This window comes from Lycorma delicatula, chromosome 8 (genome assembly GCF_047948215.1).
Source record: "Lycorma delicatula isolate Av1 chromosome 8, ASM4794821v1, whole genome shotgun sequence".
In the NCBI taxonomy this organism is placed as follows: Eukaryota; Metazoa; Arthropoda; class Insecta; order Hemiptera; family Fulgoridae; genus Lycorma; species Lycorma delicatula.
Genome location: NC_134462.1, coordinates 132073043 through 132095860, shown reverse-complemented (window position 1 = coordinate 132095860; position 22818 = coordinate 132073043). Strand labels below are relative to the sequence as shown.

Genomic DNA, 22818 nt, shown 5'->3' with positions numbered 1-22818 from the left:
GCAGTTAAGAAAAAGTCCAAAATGAAATTTGTTTTCAATTTAGGGCTGTTTTGGACACTTTTCTTTCAGTGCAATCACCATTCATTGTCATTTTGGACACCATTCATTGCAATCAAAAGGGAAGGTAAACAACTAGATGTTACAGCAGTAATAAATCCAAAATTTCAACATACTACGGCTAATCGTTTTGTAGTAGTTATGCGAGATACGTATGCATACATACATAAATACGTACGTACAGACGTCACGGCGAAACTAGTCAAAATGGATTCAAGTATGGTAAAATGGATATTTCCGTTGAAATCTTGAAATGTTTCGCGATCACGATACTTCCTTTACTTTATACAATGAAGGGATTAAAAATAAGAATACACAACGGAATGAAATTCAACGCAATATCTCGCCGTACGAGAAAGGGCTTAATATATTTTTTTAGGATTATTACGTATTAATGTATTTAAATAATAAATATGGATTTTAATCGTATCTATTTTCATTTTATAATGACGTCACGGATATAACGCGTTATTTAACACCGATCAAAATAAAAGATTTACTTAATTACGGCCTACATCATTCGTCATAAAAAATGACAAAAAATAAATTTATTGAATTTCTACTGTCGGGAAAAATCGGAACGTTTAAATTAAGTTTATAAATTGAAGTATAATTGCGCAGAATTATAGCGTATTTCAGTCGTTCAAAAAAAAAGAGGAAAAAAATTGTTCAAAATTTGAAAACCAAAAACCCGCTCAAAAATATGTTCGGTAATCTTCCTTTAGCTATCAACAATAGTTATTAATTAATTAATCTAGCGATAATATTAAGTTAATTTATCAAGTAGTTTTAATATTTGTTGTATTTATAAGTATAAATATACTACGAATAGTAGCACGATTTTCACAGGCTCACAGTTAACGATGCGAAGTACGCAGAACGCTTTCAGTTACGGGTTCGCCATCTTGAAGCGCGTTGAAAGGAGCGCGTCACAAGCGAAGCGCCTGTCAGAAATTAAGCCAAACTGAAATCAAGTGAAATCGTTGCGAAGTTAATACCTTTTGAAATCGGATGAATCTTTTTAATACGCTCCATATTATTATTCGCCGTTAAAAATAAAAAAAGTAAATTTTCTGTTACATTATTTTATTTTTTAATCGGCAGAATTACTATCTGTTCGATGTTAAACATAATAACCTAGTAAAAAAATGAATAGGTTAGCGAAACTTTCACACCCGGTAACAACAGACGTGTTTATCGGCTTATTTTATAAATAAAAAACTTATTCGAACGCGCTTTGCGGTTGAGACATCATCGATTAGGAACTAAGTTCTACCGCATTCGCGGTTTAATCTGCTACGATCGTTGAATTTCTTACGTCGATGAAGCGGGATATGCCGAAAAAAAAATTACTGTGGAAGTTTTGGACGATGCTAATGTCGGTGGAGGCTGCAAAAGGGACAAATTATACATCGTCAAATTTCTAAAAAAAAGTTATACTTTTGAAATATAAACGTGTCATCTTCGGTGTTAAATTTTCTAGTCGCCAAAGATATAATAACACCGTCGACTTCTATGCGATTTTGAATTTAATTCGATTATAAAATCTAACATTTTATCAAAATTTGTTGAGATTCAGTAGTGTAATTAATTAACACGCCGTTATCTTAATTCTATTAAATTATGTATTAACTAATCATATTATATACGTTTATATTATATCTCTGTTATCAGCTATTATATTACAATTATATTATTCACTATAGTCGGTGCCGTATGAAAAATAGATCACCAATACTTGCTGAACGAAAGCAATTCGATAGGCCTTAAATATATATTTGATATACGCGCTATTATAATAACAATATTAAAAAAAACTATATATATACGGTACGATTCATAAGGAATGTACATACTTTCAGGACATGTTCTACCGGTGAAAATAAAGAAGAAAGTTTCTATAAACAGAGGTTCGTAAACGGATACTTGTCGAATAGTTTTCAGAATTTTATTTTTAACAGTTTTCAAGAAATCTATGGTAAAAATTGGTTGTGTCGACAGACACTGTTTTACGCTCGGCGTAAAATAACTTTGTTAAAGGGCGTTATAAACAAATAAATTTGTTTAACAAAACTTGTAGATATTTAATTCCGAGTAAAACGTATGAATCAAGTCCACAGAAACTAATCGCCCGTTTTTATTTATTTTACTCCAGAGTTGGAAAAATATAACGCTCATATCGAAGGTATTAAAACATATCAAAAGTCATCGGTCTAAATGAGAATTGTGAAAAGGAATTGCAAGGTGACTGCGTGTAAAAATAAAGCTATTAAAAGTTTTTAAAGATCCTGTTTTTCTTTCGGGCACGGAACCTTCAGAACGCCCTTCTTAGTTACCGATCCTTTCTTTAAAATAAACTTAAACATATGTATTTAGTAATAATTCGTAAAACAGGTTATTTTTAAAAGATCGTTTTAAACTACTTACAATCCCGTTTAGGTTTTTTCCTGCGATACTATCGGTTAAGTTTCTACGATCAACAGCGTGAAGTTTTATCTGTACAGTAGAAGAATATAAAATATATTTCAATGATTCTCGGTAATTTACGTTCAACAAAAACCGACCGGAAACGGTTTCAATTTTTATTATCCCGTGTAAACCCGGTCGGGATGTTATTTACTCTTTACGGCGTATTCATTTTCATAGAATTAGTCGGTTACATTGATGGAAAATTCATATGATATCGGCAAAGATTCTTCGTTTAGATCATCGATTCCCAAAGTGGTCCAGGTGGACCCCCAGGAATCCACGGGAGACTCGACGGGGGTCTACGTTGGCGTGACAAAAACTACGGGGGTTCACAATTCGTAAGCGGGGGTCCACGAAAATTCATCCGGTTTCGATAGTGAAGAACTAAAATGTCGGCTTGACTTTGCGTATCGATCTAGGCAGATAATGTTTTGTAACTTACAATTACAAGGGGACGGTCTCAATTTAATAAAAACAAAGGGTGTAATTTCAGCTTATCTTGGAAAATTGAAATTTTTGAAGCAAAATATTAGTCGGCGCGTATTTTCCCAGTTTTCTAACTTGTCACAGGTAGAATGCCTTGATGAGGATATTCAGACGTACGTTCAACATTTAATCGCCCTGCAGTATGACTTCAAAATCAGATTTGAAGATGGAAATACCACCGCGGATCGTAAATCCATTTGATGAAACGGAAGTGGAGAATGTGATATTACAAGAGGAGCTACTCGAGCTTAGCACTAATGAGGAGCTGAAGGTGAAATTTAAAAGAGGGTATCAAACATTTCGGCTGCAGGCAGAAATACCAGAAAAATATCCTGGACTGTGGGGAATTGCGAGAAAGCTTTTGATAGCGTTTCCCTCGTCATGTCTTGTCGAAAAAAGTTTTAGTGTCGTTACAAACCTTTTATCAAAAAAAGGAGCAGATTCAATATCACTGAACGGGGAGATTTGCGCTTATTCCTAACAAAACTGAAGCCAAATAATGATAATTTGCTGTCAATCCATCAAGAACATCCCTCCCATTAAAATTGTAAATATTTTGTGATCGTCATTGTAGAAGTTACATTACGTTATTAATGTTTAATTTTAATTATATTACGACAATTTTATTATATTATATTGCAATACGATAACAATAATAATTAATAGCGTAATGATTACATATTTGAATAAATGCGACACAGAAAAATATACTATTTTTCTTTTGCTTTTTACCACTCTGAACGGGAAGTTTTCTAAATAAAATAAGTGAGAATTTATTGCTTTCTTGTGCTGTGAGTAGGTATCAAAAATATAAAGTCGGATGGAAGCATTTTTTTGATCGGCCAACTTTACTTTTTTGACATCCACTCACAGCACAGTCGATCAAAAATTAACCGATCGATTCTCACTTTTTTTTTGGAAGCTGTTAGTTCTTGGAACTCAGCCGTAACGCAAATTTTCATAGTTAGATCTAATCTTCACATTTTCCGTCGACTGGAAATACGGTAGAAATGTAGCTGCAGGGGGTCCACCGGAACCAGCAAAATTTTGAAAGCGGTCTATGAGAAAAATAAGTTTGGGAACCTCTGGTTTAGATTATGTCGACTGAATTTGCGGATGAAGGCGTCATTTGATTATTTTCTATATCCTTCTTTAACAACAATCGTTTAACAATCGTCTCATTTACTCCTGACTCTTTATCCTGTTGTGCCTGTTTCACTACCGTAAATATTATAGTCTACGTAAATATTTTCGAGAATTTTCTTCTTTTATATCGCAAATCCTTTTTAATTTTACCACGAAATCGGCTTCCTCTTTCGTAATAGTATGTTCCGCTGTTTAATATTGTATTCCTCATTAATTTCCTTACTGTAATCTAAGATCGTTATAAATTAAATACCAAAATAAAATTCTTTTTTTTTTAATTTCATTTACGGGAGCCAACCGTTGTGATTTTAAACGTAATGTAATTAGCGACTCGAAAGGATAAGTATGTATAATCGTAACAAATTATCGGCTTATTCCTTACTGCTCAAGCAGCAATGAAGTTATCTGGATAAATTTACTTCTACAACCGCACTCGGAATTTAATAAAACCACGTATCGATGTATTCGATGTATCGAAAAGGTTATATGCGAAGGTTTCTTTGAAAAATAAAGAATAGAAGATGATAAATTTAAACAGTGTTTTTACCGTTTTCAAATATTTGAAAAGATTTTCGGTTTAATCAACATCGACCAAATGTATGCCGGTTATGTATACTAGTTTCCACTTATGATGTAAGATCGCATAAGAAAGGAAAACGTCATTTACTAAAGAAAATTACATTTATTAAAATATAACACGAGCGGTTAAAAAGATTAGCTAGTAAAATTATTTACCAAAAATAAAAAAATTCTTTTTTTTCATACGAGTAGATTAATACTTCAGTTATCTACATATTTTTTAGAATTATTATATGTAAGTTAAGTTTGAAACTCGACGAGTTACGTTTTTAATAAACGAACTTTATTTATTACAATTAGTATACATGTGATCGTAAATAATTAACTGTTAACTTCATTATGGGTACATGGAAACGCGTTATAAAATAGTACGATATAATATCGAACGAGTTTACGACTTTAATAGAACGATGTGCGTTGTACAGATCCAGACTTAAGACTTCGATAGGACGATCTGAATCGAACGGGTTCAGGACAAATACTAAATTTTTATTCTTACAATTAAAATAAAGAAGACAAAGGTTGTAGCTGCATTATATTCTTTCTCGCGGTAGCTTTTCCTGGAACTAGGGGTAGGCTACGTACGTGGCTTATGGAATGTCATCATCTACTCTCAGGCTATTCTCAGCAATGTAGCTTATATATGTGTATATATATATATATTTTTTTTTAACTAATAAAATGCACACCAGATACATCAAAATAGTAACATTACAGTAGCATTTACCCGATCTTCATTTGCATTATCAACCGCGTAATTAAAATAATTACGGATTGAAAAGTAATAAAGTTGAGTGGATAACATTCCCGCTCTAATCGTGAAAGCAGAATCTGCTGTTGCATAAATAGAAAATGACTTCTATAACAAAACTGTTCCTAAAAACTTGAATAAAATACTTACCGTTTGATGCGACGGTTTAATAATATGATTTCCGTAGAAAAATCATATTATCAGACCGTTTTTCTTTTTCTCTCTTTTCCTTTTGTTTGATTGTCTTAATTGCTTTGCTTTCTGAGTCTTCTATGACGAATCCTGATTCCAGATGTTCTTTTGGGACATTTTTCAAAATATATGGGTGATTTGAACACCGTTTGTGAAGTTGAAAACCTCCACTGTTTTAGCAGATCGATTAATTCAGATTGTATTTCAATTAATTCGTCAACAGAATCTCCTCCAGTTAACACATCATCGACATAAAAGTCTCGTCTTGTAGATTTATATGCTTCGAGATACCAGTTCTTTCCTTCTTCTGCTAACTGAAACGATCAACGAATCGCTAAAAATAGAGCAGAAGCAGTGCCATAGGTAACTGTTTTCAATCTGTAAGTGTCAATCTTGTCAGTTACATCATTACGCCATACAATTCGTTGAAAATCCCGTTGACTCCCATCAATTAATATTTTACGGTACATTTGTTTAATATCTGCAGTAAATACATAGGAGTGAGTACGAAAAGATAACAGTATAGCTTGTAAGTCCCGCTGTATAGTTGGACCTGTCGTTAAGACATCGTTTAAAGAATTATTGTTAGAGGTCTTAGCTGATGCGTCAAAAACAACGCGTAATCGGGTCGTGGAGCTGGATTCCTTGATGATCGGATGATGAGGCAAGTAATAAGTGGTGTCTGGTTCCCTGTCTTTTGTAACAGGTTCCATCTCATCATTTTCGAGATATTCGTTTAAAAATTCATCATAATTCATTTTCATATCGTTATCTCGGTTAAGCTTGCGCTTCAGAGAGTAAAAACGTTTAACGGCATATTCCTTGGACCTTCCTAATGATTTCGTGGGATCATCCGAAAAAGGTAATTTTACAACGAATTTGCCGTCTGACTGGCGTTTTACGTTTGATATATAGTGTTGCTCGCATGCTTGTTCGGCAAGGGATTTGTCATCGTTATTTGAAATCTCTTCGGTTTTCCAGAATGAAGAAAGAAGATCGTGCAAATTATCATCTGAAGTATTACTAGTCGTGGTAAGAGCCAGAGACGTTTTCTGTAATGCCTGGTTGGACGCGATCTTGCCACTCGCGATCAAGCCAAAAACTGAATTTTGTATTGTAGGTAAATCCTTTCCTAGTTTAAATCGGCCGTCTCTCAGAATATCGAAAAACATTCTTGCACCCAGAAGTACGTCGATTCGTTTAGATTGAAAGAACCCGTCATCGGCTAACTGAATGTCATTAGTTATGTTTAAGTTTAAGTTGAAGGAGGAAGTCGGCAAATCGTTAACAATTTTCCTTAAAACCGACAGAGATATATCTTCCTCGTAATCGTTTAATCTCGATTTAATTGTAGCGTTTACAAAGGCATTTATTTGTTGACGTTCACGTATTTCCGATTCCGGCGACTGATGCCAGGGTTTTACATTGTTTGAGACCTAAAGCTGATACTAGTGATCGACAAATAAAATTTGATTGACTACCGCTGTCTAAAAGTGCGCGACAAGGGAAAGCAACGCCCTGAGAGTCCTTAATAAGGATAATGGCGGTAGCTAGAATAACTTCATCACCGCTATTGGAAAAGGCGGATACAGACTGTTGCGGAGTGGAAGACTCTTTAACATCAGTCTTAGGTAACTCATTTGTTGAAGCTTGAGAAGTGTTTTCAACGTGAAGAATACTGTGATGACGCTTATCGCAAAGTTTGCAACAACGGGGACTTACATCGCAGAGTCTTGTGTCCTGACCTTAGACAATTTATACGTAGCTTGAGTTCGCGAACCTTTAAGTATCTTTGAGACGAGTTAAGATTAGTGAGCTGTTTATAGGTAAAAGTTGTATGATTGTCATTACAGATTGCACATTTAGATTTGGAAATTTTGATATTGCTAACACGACCTGAAATATTATTTACATTTCGATTAATATGCGGTTTAGACTGGAAATTTTTATAGGACGGGCCTTTAGTGTTTATCGTTCGATTTTCTTCCCGGACTTCTTGGATCGTTGTTTGTTTGTATAAGAATCGCATTAAATTTTCAAAAGAATACGGTTTGGATTCGCAGTCAGAAGACTTATCTTCGTCATCATTATAGCTTAGTATATTCTTAGCATGATACGCCTCCCAGCGATCTCTAGTTTCGGGGTCTAATTTATTTGTAATTAAAAATACTAAAAGCGTACTCCATTGATCGGTTGGTTCAACTAAGTTTTTTAAGGCAATCAAATGGTTATTAGTATTGTATACGTTTTTTAGCGCGGTAGATTGAGGTTTGTCAAGTCGTTTGAAAATTAATATCCCTTGTATATGAGCTTTTATTATTAATCTAGTATTTTTAAGTAGCTGCTTAAGAAGTGTCCACGCTGATTCATAATTACTGGCAGAAACCTTTATTTCCTTAATAGTGTTTAAAGCTTCGGCTTTTAAGCAAGAGCGTAGATAATAAAATTTTTGAATATCTGTTAAATTGGAGGAATTATGAATCATAGACTCGAAAACGTCGTGAAAGTCAATCCAGTCTTCATATTTTCCAGAAAATGAAGGCAAGGAAATTTCAGGGAATTTAATGTTAGCCATGTTCGATTGTTCAGTAGTAGAAGGAGACGGTTGGGGAAGAGAGGGTGAGGATTGATTTGCAAGGATGTTGTTAATTTTAGATTCGATTTCATAGTAATTATCTTCGAAAGATGCCAAATCGTTTTCTTCAATTTCGTATTCAGCGTCCGTGCAGATCGTCCTAATTTAAAGTAGTCAAATAATTAATCAATAATTTGATAAAATTCAGACACATAAGCAAATTAACTTTAAATAGTGGAATATAAAATAATAAATAATATTCGTTATCATTATAAAGAAAAAAATACAAGAACCCAAATTTCATAGATTAAACAACAATAATTAATGCGTGATAGAAATACGCTGACACTATTAAAAATGACGCAACAGTCAGTCAAGCTGGCGCCGAGAGAAAATGTTATCGAAAACAAACCCAAACAACTTATTTAAAAATACACATACGATAAGCTCTACGATAGTGCAAAATAAATTTACTATAGCCTGTAATAACAGGATTCGATCATAACCTTGAATTAAAATTCTAACAAAATCAAACATAAGAATGAAATCGAACTGAACATTTACTGAAAATATGTTTAACTAGTTGTAAATATTGTTATATAAAAAGTTTATTTTTATTAATGCTCGATCCACAAGGTAATGTGTAACTGTTTATTAACAATACTAAAAGCTAAAGTATAAAGGATACGTTGTGGAAAGATGATAGCTGAATCCCAACAATATAGGAAAATTTCATACTCCGTCCTTTCTTAACTTGCGATACCTTCATTTAAAATCATAATATCAGTTTAACGCCGTATCTAACATTTACGTGACCTAAATGTTAAACCCCGTAGTAAATTTAGTAGTTTAATATAATGAGATAACTTAAAATTTCGTTTAACTTATATGATGTAATATTACTTCTCTTTCGGGACATACAGAGGATGTAAAACGTTATGTATATAAATAATAAAAACCTACATTTTTTTTTTTTATTTTTTACTTTGTTGAAAATGCCTGCTTATAATCGAAAAATTCATTTTTTGAATAGCAGTTATATGATTTTGAACTGAACCTAAAAAAATTACGAAAGATACTAAAAGCTGCATCGGCAGCCTCTATCTTATTTTAGGATTATTTTACTACGCTTCAGACGAGATATTCGCAGAACATATAGAGATATCTAAATAGTTCAATTTTTGCCGGCCTCCGTATCGCGAGAGGTAGTCCTCGGCCTTTCATCCGGAGGTCCCGGGTTCGAATCTCGGTCAGACATGGCATTTTCACACGCTACAAATTATTCATCTCATCTTCTGAAGCAATACCTAGTGGTGGTCCCAGAGGTGAAAGAAAAAAAATGCAATGTATGTACGATAGGTTTCTGAAGTCCATTAAAAGATGTATATAAAATGGACATAATTGAAATAACTTAAGATTAATTCTCTTGAACTGTGCCATGTTAATTATATCTAAAAAAAATCTAAATTTATAATAAAATGTAATATCTAGTTCGGTATATTTGCAATTATATTTTCATTAAAATTAACTAAAAGATTGAGCCATATTAATTTTTTTTTCACGTAATTTAATAGAACAATATTTAAATAGGAAATAGAAAGAAGCCATAATAAGAAAGGGAGTCCGACAAGGATGTTCTCTATCTCCGTTACTTTGTAATCTTTACATGGAACTAGCAGTTAATGATGTTAAAGAACAATTTAGATTCGGAGTAACAGTACAAGGTAAAAAGATAAAGATGCTACGATTTGCTGATGATATAGTAATTCTAGCCGAGAATAAAAAGGATTTAGAAGAAACAATGAACGGCATAGATGAAGTCCTACGCAAGAACTATCGCATGAAAATAAACAAGAACAAAACAAAAGTAATGAAATGTAGTAGAAATAACAAAGATGGACCACTGAATGTGAAAATAGGAGGAGAAAAGATTATGGAGGTAAACGAATTTTGTTATTTGGGAAGTAGAATTACTAAAGATGGACGAAGCAGGAGCGATATAAAATGCCGAATAGCACAAGCTAAACGAGCCTTCAGTAAGAAATATAAGTTGTTTACATCAAAAATTAATTTAAATGTCAGGAAAAGATTTTTGAAAGCGTATGTTTGGAGTGTCGCTTTATATGGAAGTGAAACTTGGACAATCGGAGTATCTGAGAAGAAAAGGTTGGAAGCTTTTGAAATGTGGTGCTATAGGAGAATGTTAAAAATCAGATGGGTGGATAAAGTGACAAATGAGGAGGTATTGCGGCAAATAGATGAAGAAAGAAGCATTTGGAAAAATATAGTTAAAAGAAGAGACAGACTTATAGGCCACATACTAAGGCATCCTGGAATAGTCGCTTTAATTTTGGAAGGACAGGTAGAAGGGAAAAATTGTGTCGGCAGGCCACGTTTGGAATATGTAAAACAAATTGTTAGGGATGTAGGATGTAGAGGGTATACTGAAATGAAACGACTAGCACTAGATAGGGAATCTTGGAGAGCTGCATCAAACCAGTTAAATGACTGAAGACAAAAAAAAAAAAAAATTTAAATAGGGAGATGGTTCTGGGTTCGAATCCCGGTCAGCTACGGTAACTTTTCATACGCTATCGATTTTCACCGGGCTAATGACCGTAGCTGTTTATACTCGTTCTTTCATAAAAAGAAAAAGTATATATATTTAAATATTTGTCGTTGTTTTTCGGAAGCTTACATAAACCTCGAAGTTTCAGTGATTTTAAAAACAACTCGTTTCTAATAATAAAAATAAAAATTCTTTTTCAAAACCCTAATCAAAATAAATTTGAGAAAATTATCAATATTTGTCATTGAATCTGCAATTCTAAACAAGTTTTCAAGATGGCTCGTTAGGATCAAAATTTGCTGTTTGTAAATTAAGCCAATTTTTAAGTATTTTTCTTAAATAATTAATGAACAGTAGATGGGTTGTTACGCATATAATACGATTAACAAATTTAAAACTGTCCACATTCGTTGTGATCTGGTAAAATAAACAGATTTAAAATATTGCACTTTAAATAACTTCCTCAGTGTTCCATATATTGTTTGCTATTGAATTAAAGGCTTGTTATTTAGCGATATAAAAACTTAACAAGTAAATTAGAATAAAGTAAAACTGTACAATACAAGTACAAGTACCGGGCAAATATTATTGTTATTAAATTTTTATACTTTATTCATTATATATTGTTGGTTTTAGTTATTTCCAAAGAATTTCCATTTACGCCTGGTTTTATTGATTTCACATACCTATTATACGCCGTTCTCTCCTTGTATTGTATTGCATGGGACTTGAGGTTCGATCTGTTTAAACTGGATGCATATACTCTGAAATTTTTTAATTAAAAAAAAAAATATATATATATATATAATAATCCTGAATAAATTTTTTTTAGTTTAAAATTTTGTTGAACGTAAAATATTATTATTAGTAACAAAATGTAAATAATTTAAAGCTAGGATAAATAAAATCTAACTGAAATAGATTTTTGTATTGAGCATTTTTAAAAATTGCCTAAAATTGGTACCAATATTAATTTAAAAAAAAAAAAAAACCTATAATAATTAGTATACTACTTAATAATGCAAAGATTTGTACTTTAACATGGGCACCCCACTCTTTGGGCCATTCATCACGCGTATGAAAAAATTGACAAAAACATCAAATTTTTAACTTGAAGCTATGACTTTCACATAATCTTACATATCATCATCAAAGCTTGTTGTCAAATCCATTCTGAGATATCGTCCTAAAATTATTTTTTACCTTTTAGCACGTTTAATTTAAGAGTAATGTGTTTAATTTTTTTTTAAATTTCTATGTTTTAGTTCATTTAATATAACACTGTTTTTTAAAAAAGTTGTTTTTATTTATTTGTTCATTTCTACTTCTTAGTCTTCAAAAGTTGATACTTTACAGCTGCACTAGCGCACAGGTTTGAGCGATAATATGAAATTTGAATTTTTTTCTCGGCGGTAGAAAAAATACGTTCATTCAATCTAATCGATTGAAACGACAATATCATGTTACGAATTATTCATGTTTAATGGATAAATTAAACACGGATAATTCTTTCACTAAGAAAATATGCATGTATACGAGGTTGCGTAAGTTCGAGAGGCATTTTTTTCAGTTAGCAACTTAGGGGCGTCTTAGAGACTTGTAAATATTGTTAAAATATGTCATTATCAGGAGCAAACCTGTATGAAAAATTACAGAGCGAATGGTTAAGCGGAAGGGCTTCAAAATTCGATCGGAAGGTTCCGTACCGTGAATTTCACGTATAGTCGAAGAGCGAGTTAATATAAGAGCGTTAAAAATAACAGTAGAATAATTCATGTTTTCACAGAAAACTAGTTACAATCAAATTTTTGTGTCGTACCTAATATACATGTAAACATGTCTGTGTATTTGTACCGATATTTGTTGTGAATTATATGATTTGAAACGATCTAAATGGTTCTGTAAGTATGTATTTTTTACCATCTAAACTGCTTAATTTTAAATTTATTTGGATAACTTCATAATTTTTTGAGTAGTAACTTAAATCGAGATAATTACAAGTTTTAAACGTTTATTATTCGTGCAGTGATATTTTAAAACGCTGAGTAAATTACTTCCTCTAAGAAAAAAGTCAATGATTACACGACTGTCATAATTAATATTTACAATACGATCTTAAGCTTTTCCTTTTTGCATTGTTACTTTAAAAAAAGCTATCCGTTCTGAAAATATAATACAAAATTAATTATTTCTATCTTCATAAGTAACAGGCCAGTGAGACGGTTTTTGTAGTCGACTCAAATATATTTATTCATATAAAACAAAAGTTTTATTTTTCAGTAAGATAAAAACCCGTAACGTAAAACCGTAATGTAAAAGTCCATTTCCTCGACTTTCTTATTAGAGATTATAGACGAAAGTATGTACAAATTTCAATAAAACTTTCTAGATAAATCTATTTTAATCCTGTTTAAAATTTGAGAAAAATTTCAACATAAAATTAGTAGGAGTCTCGTACAACTCATAACAAAAAAATATTTTTCACCCGCTTTTTGGTTAAAAGTTTAGAGAAAAAGAAGTAGGACAAAAATGTTAAACCTCCATGACGTTTTTTCACACGCTAGATAATATGTATTTCATCATCCCATGCCCAAGCTTTGAGCTTACGTGGTGAATTAATCATCAACCAAAAACAAAACAAAAAAAACTTCTAAATATTTATCAATTATTATCATTCGAAAAAGTTGAAAATACATAAATACATTCACGTAAATCCTGACCCTCGTAGAGGAATCCGGGTCTTGTGAAGATCCCGGATGCCATAACACCCCTTACGTTCCTAGTCCTGATGGGCTTTACCGGAGATCGTCTTATAGACTCTCTGACTTTGATTACGTATCACAGTATTAGTTTGGCCTCTGTCGGGATACCATCGATGCGAATTCCTGGGCAGACATTTCCAGTGTTTTAATTCAACTTTACTATCCCTTTCGTTACTGGCTTTTCCAAATTTTTCCTCATCTACTCTTATTTGTAACTCTCAACTAATTAAATAACCGTTTCGCGGAAGCGTGATCCACGCGCCTAACTGAGTTATGGGAAATTTTGATTATATAACAGGAAAATGGTTATTTTGTGACCGAAGGTAACAAAATAACCGTTTCCATAACTCAGGTTCAAACTAGACATCGTTATCTATTATATAAAGTTTTATTCGACTTTACTAGAAACATCTAAATTTTTATTCTTATACTTCTTTAATAAATGATTATTGCAACAACGACAGTTTTGTTCAACATATATCCAAATCCATCTCAGTCTGTCAAAGACAATTATGAAATCTTAACACGAAACAAACACTAACTTACTCTGTTCTGATTCGTTTTTGGGAACGAGGAAACCTTCACCCTCCCGCACTTTAGCTCCATCACCGAATTTCTCACTTATTCTACTTCTGTATTGAAGACGAATAACTAAACTAACGGTGGCTCGATGCCAAAACGCCTACCTTGGTGAAGTAAACGCCCAAACCGGCCCCTAGCCATCCGGGTTTTACTCTGTCTATTAGAGCAACAAACTCCTTTAGCCATCCTCTGCGAGGCCAGAAACCTAAGGAAGCGAGCAACTTTATTCTACACCCTTTGGGGTTTTCATTTGACAAATCTAAATTATAATTAATTCTCGGAAGTTCTCTTAACTATTCTAGTTCAGATTCGTATTTGGACAGACATACAGAAAACGATTACTTATTTAGAACATTTTAACTTTCTTTTTCCCGTTTAGCATCCGGTAATTACCGTTTAGATAATACTTCGGAGGATGAATGAGGATGCTGCTTATGAGTTTCAATGAAGTGCATTCTTGTACAGTCTCAATTCGGCTATTTCCGAGATGTGTGGTTAATTGAAAAAACCCAACCGCCAAAGAACACCGATATCCACGATCTAGTATTTAAATCCGTATAAAAGTAACTGACTTTACTAAGACTTGAACGCTGGAACTCTTGACTTCCAAATAAGCTGATTTGGGAAGACTCGTTCACCACTAGACCAACCCGGTGGGTTACTAACTTAGAACAAAATGAGGTAAACTGTTTTTGTTATACATATCGGTTACAGTTTTGAGATTATTTAAAATCTAATTTCTGTTAGACATCTAGTCATAGATATCAGTGTGACTTATTTGTGAAAAAGGATAGAGCTATATATGAAAACTTTACAAAAACTCTTCTGTTGTTACGCATCTGGTGACTGACGATTGGCTGTTAGATGGGAGAATGTTTAGGTCAAGTGATGGTTTAAATTTCGTACATGGAGTCGATGCATCGCATGATGTTACTGTTTGCGACTGTGAGGTACGTTTTGCGATTCGTTATCTGTGACCTAGCAGAAGTTGTTTAATTACATAATCTGTCGCAATCACAATGCGGTGATGCATATAAAGCACAACAGATGCAAGAGATAAAATTGCTTTCGCTTTCATTAAGAATATTGATTTACATACGCGACCGGTCCCAGTGTTGAACAGAGCGAAGGTGTCGCTTGTACAGGTGAAAGATTTCCTGCGTTTTAGTGGGGTGGCCTACTCTGGGTAGAAGACAACGGGTAATCGCTTCAGCCCTCGCTTTCCTTATTATGCCCGTCGTGAAATGCTTTTTTCTTGAGAACGGCAATGCCGTTTTGTGGGACTTGTATCACGTATCTTGTCGCATTCGATCCTTTGTTTACGGCAAATGAGCAAATGACATATATAAATGTCTATAATTATTTTATTGACTTTTTTTCATGCTACAATTTCTTCCTAAGCAAGTAGAGACTTATAGGACACATACTAAGGCATCCTGGAATAGTCGCTTTAATATTGGAAGGACAGGTAGAAGGAAAAAATTGTGTAGGCAGGCCACGTTTGGAATATGTAAAACAAATTGTGAGGGATGTAGGATGTAGAGGATATACTGAAATGAAACGACTAGCACTAGATAGGGAATCTTGGAGAGCTGCATCAAACCAGTCAAATGACTGAAGACAAAAAAAAAATTATAAACTTTTGAGTTGACGCTGGTTTTGGGGTCTGAGGCTGTGAAACGCCAAGATATGTCGAAATTTTCCTGAAATCAAATCATTGTATCCATTACAATACGTAGCTATCTTTTGAAATCTACTTAAAACATTAGATTGAAGAAAAATATACTGAAATAAACCGTTTTGTAATTCGAGGGGTTGATAATTCATTCGCTTCGAAAAATAGATATTTTTCGTTTAAAACATCGTTTTAAAAAATGTGTTTCGCGACACATCGTTTAATTTCGCTCTGCTATTCAGGAACGGTGTGAGGATGAGTTTTGTAAGCGGCATCCTTAAGGTATCCCCCCACAAGAAAAAGTCAGGAAAGGATAAATCAGGAGACCGAGGGGGCCACAATCCCTTCGAAATCAATTGTCCACGAAAACACCGATACAAGAAAGTCGGCTATATGAGCCGTAGCATTGTCCTATTAAAACCACGTGTAATCTATCCGGTCTGCAGGTATAGTGTTTACAAATTGTTGCACCGTCTGTATGTAGCGCTCATATTTCACAGTGCCGGAAAGAATGTATGAAGTTTCGACTGCTGATATTGCACGCGAAACTCCCATTTTTTGTCCGCGGAGAGGAGACTAGTGCACCGATGTGGATTTCCGTACGCGAGATGCGTGAATTCTGTGTTTTCATGGTAGTTTCGTATTGCTGGAACCGTGCCTCGTCGGATCGAAACCGATCGTCGAATTCATCCCCGTCCGAGTTATGACGTGAACCGCTGACAGAAAGCTACACCTTTTCCAGTGTCTTCAGGTAACAACTCGTGAACGACAGGAATTCTGTGTGAACGCATCTTTAAACGCTTGTTCCATGCCGTGCGGGCGTTACCAAAAAAGATCAAAACTGTTAGATAGACGTAGCACAGATTTCTTGGCACCAACAGAATATAAAGCTTGCACGTCGATCGACTTTTCTGATGCTACCGTTTTCGGTCGAGCGCTTTTGACTGCGTCTATCGCATTCCTTGTCTCTTGATTCTGCCGCTTGATGGAGAACTACTTTTCTGTGAAGGCGTTCTGGGTCTGGGCGTAACTGGCACATCTAATGTATCGGGAGGCGACGAATATATTCTGCTGCATTTTGTAACCCGTTTTACCTGATTAAACTTGCAGCTAAAGAAGAAAACATTCTTCCGTGAGATTGTGTCGCACTTTGAACCGTCTGTATTTTAAATAAATCGGCGCTAAGATTTTTTAAATCGTTTGATAATTTATTAAAAACGGCAAAGTAAACACGTATGAATTATTTTATAAAACTTTACGCTTGACAATTATTAAATATGTACTATACTTATGTATATTGAATTTTAAAGTATAGTAAACCTCTTTACGGTTTCCCTAAAAAGTTAAAACAAATTTTCAAAATGCATAAATAGGCTGTTAGAAAATTGTTTGGCGACGATAAATATGAATCGTGTAGATTGATATTTAGAAAATGAAATATTTTTAGTTATCCTTGAGTTTATATTTATGAATGTGCATTCTTTTCCAAAAATAGTCTCTTTTTAAAAAAATAACAATATCCATGCTATCAAATCTGATAATAGAACTCTCTTTTTCTGTTTAGCTTCTGGAACTACTGTAAGGTATTACTTCAGAGGATGATATGTATGAATGTAAATGAAGTGTAGTCTTGTACAGTCTCACATCAACTATTCCTGAGATGTGTGTTTAAATGAAACCCAACCATCAAAGATCACGGTATCCACAATCTAGTATTCAAATCCGTATAAAAGTAACTGCCTTTACTAGGGTTTGAATCGTAGAACTCTTGACTTCGAAATCAAATGATTCACTATGATAAGTTCACCACTAGACCCCGACCGGTTAATGCCGATAAAGAACTTCTTTCTTTTTCTGTTTAGCCTCCAGAACAACCGTAAAATATTACTTCAGAGGATGAATGAGGATGACGTGTGTAGATGTAAATGAACTAAAGTCTTTAAAGTCTCTGGTCAGCCGCTCCTGAGATCGTTGTTAATTGAAACCCAACCACCAAAGAACGACGGTATCCATGATCTCGTAATCAGATCTGTAGCCGATATTAGAACCGGTTTCATTTAACTCAGCGCAATACTTTGGCTTACGGCAAAGGGGCTTATGCTTCTGTTGCGATTTTAAATAGATTACCAAATCGTTTAAAAACTTCTCCCGACAATTTATTTTAAATAGAATTAAAATATTTTGTTTTACTAAAACATAATATTAATTCTGAAAATAAATTTCTAAATAATAATTGAAAATGTTTAAAAAACTCTAAATTTTCTGCACCTTATTCAGCTTATTATTAATATGTACGTAAATATGGAGTAAAATAATTTTCATTATGCCTTCTAAATTGTTAGTTATTTTTTATACTTTGTATCTCCATTAAAATACCATAACATTATTTCATGTTTTTATTTTTTGCATTTAGGCCGACTACAAACCACACAAATGTCATTTCTTCCGCTTTCTTTTTCATTTCCTTCAACATTCTTTTGTTCTTTATATATGTTTGGCATTTTTTTTTTTTGACCGTTTCACTTTGGTATGTCTTTTCCTTCATCGCACATTTCTAACTCAATTTTACGTATTTTTTGTCAGATTAGCTTTCTATCTTTCGTTTCCTGTTCACGGATCCCTAAGTTCTGTAATTCTTTTTTCATCGTTGTAGGTCCCAAAGTTGCTCTTTTGGTCACAGATTTTAATGAAAATCTGTTTATTTAGTCGCTGTTCGTCCATTCTGTACACACGACCCAGGAATTTCAATCTCCACTTTCTTATTAATAAACTTAAAATATAAATACATGTAAATGGTTATTTTGTGACGCTAATCTGGATGGTTTTACCTTGGCTTTCTACGATTCATCCGGCAAAGGCTGACACAGTTCCTTTTCTTTTTACACGGAATAGTATACGAGTACCGTTTATGAAATCATCTATATAATGTGTTGTTATGAATCGATCAGGATAAAAATTTTATTTATTTATGCTTTAGTTCAACAGAGGATTATTCTGTCTTTTTAACAAAATTTCTACACAAAAACCTCCTTAATATTGCATAATTACAATGCGCGTGTTAAATCTTATAATTCACAATATGTTACAAACAAACTGAATTATAATCTTTTTTTTTCAGATATGTTTTTTAAAGAATGTAATTTAACTCATCTTAACGATTGCTTTATTACAATGTAATAATTCAGATGAAAATATTGCAGTCTGGTATGGAATTGATATATTTACACACCGAGGGGGACCACCGAGGTCCGAGGGGGACCTCGGACATTTCTTTAGAAATTATATTAGAAATGTTATGATGCCTGTATTTCAACATCCACTAGCTATTATAAGGTCAGTAATATATATGTTTTTTTATTATTTACTACGTTTTTTCGTAATTTTTACTTAAATATTAGAATTTCCTGTTTAATTATATTATATTTTCTGTAAAAGACCCTGAAAAAGATATTTTAATTTTTTTATACTGTTAACAGCCTATGATTATCTTTGTCATTCTTTAGTACTTCTCTTCGTTATGATACTTTTCTATTATTTTTCTTAAATTGTTCTCATATATATATATATATATATATATATATATATATATATTGGTCTATAATTTTGTATCCTATTTGATAGCTTTAATATATAATAATCACAAACATGATGTTACTATCATATTGACGCACGAATTAATTTTATTCTTGACGACCGACTATAATAATTTTGATTATGGATTATTTGAATTTAAATTAACATACCTGAAGATGGAGTTACAGCTCCGAAAGTACTAGGATTTACACTTTTTAAATTGTTGGTTAGTAGAAATTAATTTATACAAAAATAATTTTCATTACAAAAATACTGTAGCCAACGTGATATAATGTGTTGATTTCCGGGACAGTTCGACTGCAGGGAAGTCCTGGATTTTATAAATTTGATTTGTTTATAAAGTCAAAGCCAAATTTTGCGTTGTTAATCTATAAAAATGGTGAAATTAGAAGGTCAGATCAGAATGTCAAAGTAACGTATTATTTACTGTTAATAGATCGGTCGAGTGGCCGAAAACAAAATAAAACAAACTTAAGAAAAATAATAATGAAACCGATTTCAAAAGAAACACACTAGAGATAAAAATTGCTTTCTTAAATCTTTCAATTTTAACGTATTAGAAAAGTTTTAATTATTTTATTTTAACGTTTTTATAATTTTTACGTTTTACAGAAATTTTTCGGATGTCGAATCATTGTACCCGTTACAGTAGGTAGTTTTCTATTGAAATCTACCTAAAAAAGAATAAACATATGAAATAACTACTATTTAGTAAACGAAAGCATCGTAAACAAGTAATATATTTTATTGTAATTCATTACTGTACACCGATGATATAATTATTTTTCGAAATTATTAATTAATATTTAATTTTTTCATCCCAATTTCAACAATATACATGTAACATAACTTAAGTTAGCTTTTTAATTATTAGATTTACGATAATTTACATTTAAGTTCATAGAATCTTTTTTTTTTATGGATGGGCGAAGAATAACAAAAAAAATACTAATACGTATTACAATAAAATTAAAATTAATTATAAAATCGACAAATAATAAAAGTAATAATTAAAATTGCTAACATGCAGTGACAGCGACTCAAAAATTCAAAAATTAACAATTCAGAAATTATACAAATGAAAAAAAGTAAAAAAAATAATACTGACGTAAGTAATTAATCAAAGCTAATATTATATTAATGAATGCAATTGAATCAAGAAATGAAAAAAAAAATTAAAGAAATCAGCTGAAATAATAAAAAAAAAAAACTCCCGTTCAAGTACAAAAATAGTAAATAATTAAATTAATTATTTAATTAGAAGAGAGAGTGCTAATTTGTTCCGATTCTCTAAGTGCACTTGTTGCAATTCGGAACAAAAACATTAAGGATGTCTTAATTTCAAACATCCTGTCAATTTTATACGTTTTAAATCAACGAGGACAGCGATGCATATTTGTATGGACTCCAGGGCATGCTGGTGTTACAGGTAATGAGAGTGCAGACGAAGCAGCCAGAAAGGCAACAGTCTGCGATGATTTGGATGCATTTCCTGTAAGAGTGGCAGACGTTAAAAATTGTCTAACTAACGTAGTAAAAGAACAAGTGGAATACTGAGTGGAGGAGTTTAAATACAAAATTAAACTCGGTGAAAACTTCTCCATGTAAATGGAAAAGCGACGTGAAGTTGACTCGCCGAGAACAAGTAGCTGTGACCAGACTTAGAATCGGTCACACGCGATTAACAAATTCATATTTGTTAACCGGCGATGAGAGACCGATGTGCGGTGTTTGCAATAAAACACTTACAATTAAGCATCTAATAGAAGAGCGTACAATATATGAGGACCTCAGAAAGAGGTTCCGTCTAAGAAATTATATTACTGCTGATTTAGCTAATGGAAATGAAAGAAAAATAGTTGCATATTTACACGCCAGTGGACTTCTTAAAAGTCTATAAAAATGTAAATTTTAAAGCCGTGTTAAAGAGTCTGTAAGAGGTAGTTTCATCCATATATGGGAGTCTCGAAGCGTGGCACGTATAGTGACGGGAGGTAGCCCGCTTGCCTAGGCCACCCTGGCTTGTCTGCATTCAAGAGCGGTGAGTCGGGGTGCGCCCAATGATGGCATGGGGGACCCTCAAGGGTAGACTGAGGGCGCGAGGCTATGGGTGGGCGCAATGCATGCCTGTAGCCTGTTTATATGGAGAGTCGACTGCCACGGCATCCTGGCGCGACTGATATTCTTCTTAACGGCCCCGAGGGTGCTAAAATTAACAAATAATCGAGACAGGTAGAAGAAGATAACGGTATTGATAAGTTGAATTTTTAATTTCATGGTTTTTTGAGAACCTTATCTCAAATTTTAATATCGGGGCCCTTTACACCCCGTAAGTGTTGCGCTTGTGTTTGTTATTTGTGTTTTAATGTTCTGTGTAGTTTGTGCTTTTAAATAAAATGTAAGGGCCCTTTACACCCTTACATATGACGATCCTGATGGTGATACTAATTTCTTTCTAATAACGTGACGAGGGCTAATGACCTTAGTAGTCGATGCCCGTAAAAATTCTAGAAAAAAAAAACAAAAAAAATTAAATTAATTGTTTATTCGTTTATTTACAACCGGTAATTTATCACAACAACATTAAATTACATCGACTAATCGATCGTATTAATTATAACAAAACATATTAAAATAATTTGATAGGAAAAAAATTATTTTTGAATTATAACAAAAATATGAAAACTTAAATAAACAATAAAAACGATTAACACGTTTAAAAACTAATATAAATACTTGCTGGCCTCCGTGGCGCGAAGGGTAGCATCTCGACCTTTCATCTTGAGGTCCCGGGTTCGAATCCCGATCAGGCGTGGAATTTCCATACACGCTACAAATCATTCATCTTATCCTCTGAAGCAATATCTAACGGTGGTCGCGGAGGTTAAATAAAAAAAAAAATTACTCATCTGCTAAGAGACAAACATAGCTATCGTATACAACATACTAGATCGTGGATACCGGTGTTCTTTGGCGGTCGGGTTTCAATTAACCGCACATCTCAGGAACGGTCGAACTGAGAATGTACAAGACTACACTCATACATATCATCCTTATTCATTCAAGTAATATCTGAGAACGGTAGTTACCGGAGGCTAAACAGGAAAAAGAAAAACATAACGGTAAGAAGAACAAGAAGAAGAAATGATCGCAGCCAGCCTAAACCTGACCCAAAATAAACGAAAAAATTACAACTTGTCAAAATTGTAATATTTAATATGCGTGTAAATTATTAAGTAAGTAACATTTTAATATTCTGTTCCCGTGAACCTATAAAAAATGTAATTTTTTCAAGGGTTACAGTTGTCATAGGCACTCGTAGATAAGAAGTTTTTACAAAACTTCAAACGTAAAGATAAAAATAGGGTATTTATTTGACCG

General features: G+C 33.1%; 2 protein-coding genes across 8 annotated transcripts in view; one reads left to right on the top strand and one right to left on the bottom strand.

Annotated features, from left to right (window-relative positions):
* LOC142328752 (asparagine synthetase domain-containing protein 1-like) overlaps positions 1-22818 on the top strand; it is a 110958-nt gene that overhangs the window by 63698 nt on the left and 24442 nt on the right. For 5 of the 7 annotated variants that reach the window (XM_075372760.1, XM_075372759.1, XM_075372761.1 and 2 more), the window contains one exon: positions 18962-19176. The exons of the other annotated variants lie outside the window; for them this stretch is intronic. In XM_075372760.1, the coding sequence (XP_075228875.1) occupies positions 19139-19176 (38 nt within the window). In that variant the 5' untranslated portion in view covers positions 18962-19138. The remainder of the gene's footprint in view (positions 1-18961; positions 19177-22818) is intronic. 7 annotated transcript variants of the gene reach the window in all.
* Positions 6004-6438, bottom strand: LOC142329534 (uncharacterized). Its single transcript, XM_075374205.1, has one exon. It carries the CDS (start codon positions 6436-6438, stop codon positions 6004-6006), a length of 435 nt encoding a protein of 144 aa, XP_075230320.1.

What these genes read in the sequence shown, in the direction of transcription:
- LOC142329534 (XM_075374205.1), bottom strand. Translation starts at nt 6,438, where the DNA reads ATGAATTATGATGAATTTTTAAACGAATATCTCGAAAATGATGAGATG.